Source organism: Cyprinodon tularosa, unplaced genomic scaffold, assembly GCF_016077235.1.
Source record: "Cyprinodon tularosa strain WSP-4 unplaced genomic scaffold, ASM1607723v1 ctg342, whole genome shotgun sequence".
NCBI classification, from domain to species: Eukaryota; Metazoa; Chordata; class Actinopteri; order Cyprinodontiformes; family Cyprinodontidae; genus Cyprinodon; species Cyprinodon tularosa.
Genome location: NW_024039055.1, coordinates 805,846 through 812,585, shown reverse-complemented (window position 1 = coordinate 812,585; position 6,740 = coordinate 805,846). Strand labels below are relative to the sequence as shown.

The 6,740-nt window shown below is 37.1% G+C and overlaps 1 protein-coding gene across 1 annotated transcript; it reads right to left on the bottom strand.

The window, feature by feature from the left end:
• LOC119789629 (TATA box binding protein) lies at positions 1 to 6,151 on the bottom strand. The gene is made up of 9 exons (XM_038294605.1): positions 5,992 to 6,151; positions 5,431 to 5,630; positions 3,572 to 3,728; positions 3,283 to 3,460; positions 3,003 to 3,090; positions 2,701 to 2,792; positions 1,385 to 1,552; positions 1,164 to 1,258; positions 1 to 973 (listed from the first exon to the last, which is right to left on the bottom strand). Exons 2-9 carry the CDS (start codon positions 5,479 to 5,481, stop codon positions 894 to 896), a joined length of 909 nt encoding a protein of 302 aa, XP_038150533.1. The 5' UTR covers positions 5,482 to 5,630; positions 5,992 to 6,151; the 3' UTR covers positions 1 to 893.
• Positions 6,152 to 6,740: the final 589 nt, after the last annotated feature.

Sequence of the window (6,740 nt, the reverse complement as noted above, 5' to 3'; positions counted from 1 at the left end):
AAGATTGTCATTCTGTACAGATTTATTGTTGAACAATGCAGAACATTAAAGACTTCAGATGAAGCATTGGACAGAAAAAAAACATCTGTTTCTGCAAATCTAGTCAGTCCACAGATCTGATGGCAAATGTTTAGCAGGTTGACAAGAACATGTTGAAATAACCTTATAAATCAAGCCGTTTTTCCTTCACATCTCAGTTTGGACAAGTGTCATTCAGAGAAGCCATTTTACTCTCCCGGTCTTGATTAAAATATAAAACATATTTAGTTCAAGTTTAACCATTAAAACTATGTAGATAGAACTTAATTATTACCTGAAGTGGACTAGAACCAAATAACAATTTGAAACACTTTAACTATTAACTGTTTCAAACCTTTTAGGTGTAGGAAACCAACCTTAGCACTGGAACTTCTCTTAAAGCTCTAGACTGTGAGTAGAAGGTTTAAACTCTGGGTTGGCTGCTTTGAGCTCAAGGCAGTAAAAGTCTAGAAGTGAGCCAAAAAAATTTTTTTTTTTAAATACTTAAAACTGCAGCGTACAAAAGTAGTTGAAACTTTAAAATACAACCAAAAGCAGTCCCCTTCAGAATGCCTCTCTTTCCATCAATATTTTACATTTCCTTACAGTTGTATTTACAAATTAGGGATGTGATGGTACAGCAAACAGAAATTATTTTTTTAACCAAGATCTGTCACAAGTGCACTAGAAGAGGACCCTTAAAATCTTGTTTATAAAATTCACGGCGAAAAAAAATAAAATAAAACAAGTAAAATCAGATGAGATTCCAGCGCACAATATCCCACATTGTCCAAGTGAAAAGTTCAACACTGAGTCACTTTAAAGCGGCTTAAAACTCAACATAAGAGACCAGGTTGGAGAAAGACCTCCTGATTCTACGTTGTCTTGCGAAAACCTTTCAGGATAGGATATATGTTTTCAAAAGCTTCATAGATCTCTGCTCTCACCTTGGCCCCTTAAAAAGGAACAGAAATCCCATTAGAAACCATGAAGTTCACCTTTAATTAAGCAAAGTGATTTACAATAAAAATGAAAACAACCAAAGATAAGGATCTAAAGTAATTTCGTCAATATTTACCACCAGTAGGGCATATATTTCTCTAGGATGTACCTTAGAAGAATCAGATGATACAACCGCTCCTTACCTGTGAGTACTACCTTCCCAGAAACAAAGATTAGCAGGACAATCCGGGGTTTGATCATTCTGTAAATCAGTCCTGGAAACAGCTCCGGCTCATAGCTACAGAACAGAAGGTACATTATTGAAGATAATTTGGAAAAATAAATTACAAGAACTTTAAGATGGGAAACATTTGAAAGTTTTCCACAAATAGTTAAATAAAAATAAAATGCATTTGAAAATGACCTGCTGAACTGCTGATGTGTGAGGACCAATCCCTCCAGGCGAATGGGGAACTTCACATCACAGCTGCCCACCATGTTCTGAATCTTGAAGTCTAAGAACTTGGCAGGAAAACCCAGCTTCTGCACCACACGTGCATATTTTCTAGCTGCTAACCTTGATTCATCCTCACTGGAAAAAAAATAATAATAATTTAAATACAATCAATTGAAAGAATATGCTTATCCCTCATACACACAATTTAGCATGTTATAGCCAGAAACTTCAACTTATTGTTCAATGAATGTCCCGTGCCAGGAACAAGACTTATTTCTAGATCGTTTTTGCAGGACATGGATAAAATCTTGTAAAGACAAATAAGTAAAAAATGTCTTAAATGAAATGTATTTACCCTTAATTGGAGCAGGTAAATAAGATGGTTTTGCCGGTGGAATTAGTATTTTTACTCATAAAATATGATTAGATAATATTCACCACAAATAAAACAATGCAATTATTTTTTTTTTTATTTTAAGTGTAAATTGTCTTCTTCCACTGGCAAAGTGTCTCACTTACCTCCTCAATTCAAGAAGAAATACACTGATTTTAAGTAAATATTAGATTTGAATATTTTCCAGTTTGGAGTGTATTTATACACATTCATAATCTGCAAAGTTAGCTTTTAGCCATCAATGACAATTCAGCTGGACACAAAACCGTTAGGAACTGGTCTCCTCTGGGCAATCTTACATAAACAGTAGATAAGATAGTATCTGACTGACCATTCTCCATCATACAGATTAAACAATCTAAAAGTGGTGCTCCAGAGTTACAGAAGTTTTGGCTCCTTCTTTGAATAATGGCCATCTCTCAGGCCATTCTGTAGTAACACCACTCTTTTCTTTCTGAGGTTTTAATCTGAACAGTTCCCCCCAATATATGTTGTGACACTCTTTAATAATCCAACTCCTGTTTTGAACATATCCATGACCCGTCTACCATTCCCCTTGGTGTTCAGGATGCCCTTTGCTTGCTAATGTTCTCTGACAAACATTGAAGACCTCCAAAGAATAACTGCATATTTACTGGGATGAAATTACACAAAACTTGGACCTTAAAAAAAAAAAAAAAAAAAAAAACAATCCTGCAACTTCTGGAAACAACTGGATACATACTTTAGGAGTATCTGAGTTAAGGAGGGTGAAATCTAAACGCAACTTTTCAGATTTTATTCATTTTTCTCTTTTAAATGGGACCAGGCAAAAAGTAAAAATATTTAGTTGGTTCCAATATTTAAGCAGAGCAACTACAACTAGAAAAAAAAAAAGTCTAGTTCTGACCTTTTTGCTCCAGTGCAGACCATTTTCCCAGAGCTGAAGATAAGTGCGGTGGTCCTGGGCTCCCTTATTCTCATAATGACAGCAGCAAAACGCTAGAAAATTAACATTCAACAGTGTTAACAGGAATGGCAGAAGGTTTTTTTTTTGGTTATATTAGACCATGTCTTAAACTTTGAACTCTGGTGGAAAGGATTATAGAGGTTAAAAGTCAAAGTACATGTTTAAACATATTGAGCCCTGGTCCAAATGATGAAAATGAAACATACTGTTGGATGCAACAGGAAAGATCAAAAATGGTCTACCTTTGGGTTGTACTCTGCATTCCTGGCCCTCAGTGCAATAGTCTTCAGATCCAGCTTACAGCCCAGGTTAACAGTAGATACTATGTTTCTGAATGCAAAGAAAGTATAATGAAGCCGAAATAAACAAACTTGGAATATAACAATGTAAATTTAACAACTGTAATGGCATAAAAGTTCACACAAAAAGCAAGAAATCAAAAGAGGAGTAACTCAGGAAGCAGGCCAGTAATTAAACTAAAAAAAATCTCTGACAATTGAAACACATGAATATGAACCGTACTGTAGCGTTGGTACAATGCCTGAGCACTCTGAGGCAGGTGTAGCCGGAGTGAGGGGGGTCATGGGGCCAATGGGAGTGCTGTAGAGACCAGTGCTTCCTGGCAGCGCCGTGGTAGTTGAGCCTGCATTTGTCTGGGAATGATAAAGCTGAGGGGTCTGCCCCGATGTTCCTGGAAGGCCTGAGGTTCAAAGATTGTCAAACTTTTTAAAGAATAGATCTAACCAAAGAAATATATTTACAACTCCTCTAATTAACTGTAGAGGACAGCAGTACGTATAATGAACTTTACCTGTATTTGGCTGCTGTGCTTGCTGCTGTTGCTGCTGCTGTTGCCTCTGCTGTTCCTCCAGTATAGACAAACTGTTTGTGTTCTGTACAGGCTGGGGTGTCAGACCCGAGCCATACGTAATGGGACTGAACATTGTTATCCCTGGGGTCATGGCACCCTGAATGGGGACACATCACAGATCATTTGGATATATAGGTGAGGGCTGTATTTAAAGTCAATTAAACTGTGTGAATGTTAGAGAAATCATTTCTAGGTTAGTTTTTATTCCCACACTTCCAAGATAACAGATTAGACCATTTACAAACATAAAAGATTAAACTTTAAATGCAAGACGGTTGCAAAAAGCTTAATATTTGTCTTTAAGTAACTTTCAGATACTTTAGATTTTTAGCTCATTCTAGTCATTATAATTTCAGTCACAATAGGTTTTGAACCAGAAGCAGTGAATCTATAAAACTGTACATAGTAATCTTTAAGTTTGAATCTGTACTGTGAGGCTACTTTGACAAAACTGTAGAGCAAATGCAAGAATAGTGGCAAAAAGGAAAACCCTCTCGGTTTACTGTGTGGTGGAAGGGGCTACCAACCTAATAACAGAGTCTGCATCAGCCTGGGTTTTACTAGGTGAAGACACTTTATGAGTTAAGGGCTGGTTATACTCCCACAGCTGTGTGTCACAGTGAGCTTTTCGCAGAGATTTTTGCCCAATTTTGTAGCGTGGTCTGCATTGTTATTCCACACCACAACGCAAAAGGGAAAATCAGGAACTAGCTGTGGGTCTAGATATGGCCGAGGCGGTGAGGAAGTGGGGGCAAGTTTGTGTGACAATGGAGGGACATGAGGGCGAAAAAGAGCGGGGATCCAGGTGGGAAAAGGGTCCCAGCGTTCTCAAACACCTCGCTCTTCTAGCTGGTCCAACTTCACGATTTTGTCGTTTTCCACAATGGTGGTCATACAAACAAAACAAGCTGGTATGGTACCAAACAGGAAATATGCATAGTGTAGAGCGGATGTAGATTTGACCAATCGGATGCCTCCTGTCCACGGTCACCTACAATTTTGGAGATGTGCAGCAGAGTGTTTGCGGGAGGGTTGGGGGCATATATGCGTTCACTGTGACACACATGCAGACGACGTGGTTTCTGAATACAAATCACACCAGCACTGCATCGTACGCATCTTTCTATCAGATTTTTTTCCCCACAGAGTTTCATAATTCCTTTTAGCAGATTTTCTAAAGTGTAGAGTCTTCCCAAAAGGATAAGATTTAAAAAATTTTACCCATTTTTCAAACCCTGGGACCTTGAGCTCTAAACAAAATGCTAAATTTACTTTAATCACAATAATGGACATAACACCAATTAGGATTACCGCAAGACCTGGTCCTTAATTTCAGATTACAGCTGGTAGATCTTTTCCAAACTACTACACAACAATGCATGGGATAGTTGTATCGTATGGTCTGGATTTTTCTGTGTGCGGTGGCTCTTTCATAAGGGAACAATCAAAGCACTGGAAGTCTGGAGTCCAGATCCACAAATTGCTTTTCAATTCTCTAAAACCCTCAGTTATAACTGTTGCTTGTGCAACTCTTTCTACCCCTTTTTCCCCACTAAATATCCCAAACAAAACTCAATCAAATTTTTTAGCTTACATTTTTATATGCCCTACAAAAAAATATATATTTATTTATTTTATTTATTTTCTATAATCTAATGCTGAGAAACTGAATTAATGAGACTGCCTTGTCAAAATGATACACATAAGACATGTTGAACTGTTGGTATTAGGTTATCTTTTTTTGTGATATTCTACTTTTAATTGCATCTGCAAATATCAAGAGCAGGCGAGGTCCTTACCTGAGGAGAAGCCAGCCCTTGGAAGGGTGGTATGCTGTTGTTTTGGTCCATCTTTTTAGGGCTGCCACCCGTGAGTAGGCAGTCAGGCTGATGTGAGGAACTTTAAACAGCAGTTGTCTCAAAGCATTAGGATATTAATGGTGTATCTGCCAAGGAAATGACCAGGGACCCAAATTCAGGACCTTCTGTCTCGCACGCAGCTGCAATTGAAAACGGAGACATATTTTTTCACAATTACAATACAATACAATAATAAAAACTTACTTCATTGTAGCAGTGGCGCGAAAGTCGAAGCTTATTATAAAACACGTTAAAATCTACAGCATTTCCACACTTGTCAATGAATTAGACCACTGTGCGTCAGGTCGACGTTTAACACATTCATATAACGCAAACTTTCAAGCGTGGTTAGTTTAAAGCTTTAAAGCCAAATATCGAACCTATTGGCGACGGTGACCAAACAGCGAATGTCGGTGAACACGAAGCAGCAGCAGCAACAACAAACCCTTTCCTAGCAGTTTGAAAAGGGAAATTATCTTAACCAATGAAGTTTATAATAACCTTGTTCTTAAGTTGAGACGCACACTGGTTCTTATTTGCGTTTGAACGCAGTCTACAGACAAAATACAGTTAGCCTTAGCTTCGTGTCATCCCCGGCCTGCTACTCGGCGCTTCTTCCTCTTCTTCTTCTATGGCGTTTTATGGCACTTTACAGACTATGTGTATTAATTACCGCCATCAACTGGATGGAGATGTAATTCAAGAAAATAAAATAAAAAATGTCCTATATATCTTCAAATCTAAAAAAAAAACTAACTTAATTAAATAGATACTTATACACTCACACACATAAATAACAAACCCTCTCATTTAATTTTGTGTCTTTTAAATACTTAATAAGTGCTTTAACTATATCATGTGATTGATGCGTCCCTAATAAATTAACCATATTTACTGAACTCCCCATTACCCTTTCCAGTTCTTTCCTCTCTTTTATATATTTTCTACAATAAATTAACACATGTTCTACTCCTTCTGTTTCCCCACAATAAGAAAAATTACCTGATGGATGTTTCCCTATCATTTTTAAACCACTATTTAAACTAGTATGCCCAATCCTCAACCTGTTTATCCATACCTATTTCTCCTATTCATTATACTATGGTTTCTTATGATTACCTGCTTCTGTATTTTATGTAAATGCATTTCACTTATTCTAAATTCCATCTCTCCTGCCATATATTATTTATTTTTTTATTTAATAATTACTTTTATTTCTGCTCTACTTAATTGGACATCATATTCAATTT

Excerpts from the sequence above, each read along its gene's own strand:
- LOC119789629 (XM_038294605.1), bottom strand. The coding sequence starts at position 5,481 with ATGGACCAAAACAACAGCATACCACCCTTCCAAGGGCTGGCTTCTCCT. Across the intron at positions 2,793-3,002 it reads ATGCAGAGTACAACCCAAAG|CGTTTTGCTGCTGTCATTAT; the intron begins GTAGACCATTTT and ends TTAATTTTCTAG. Across the intron at positions 1,259-1,384 it reads ACACATCAGCAGTTCAGCAG|CTATGAGCCGGAGCTGTTTC; the intron begins GTCATTTTCAAA and ends TCTGTTCTGTAG.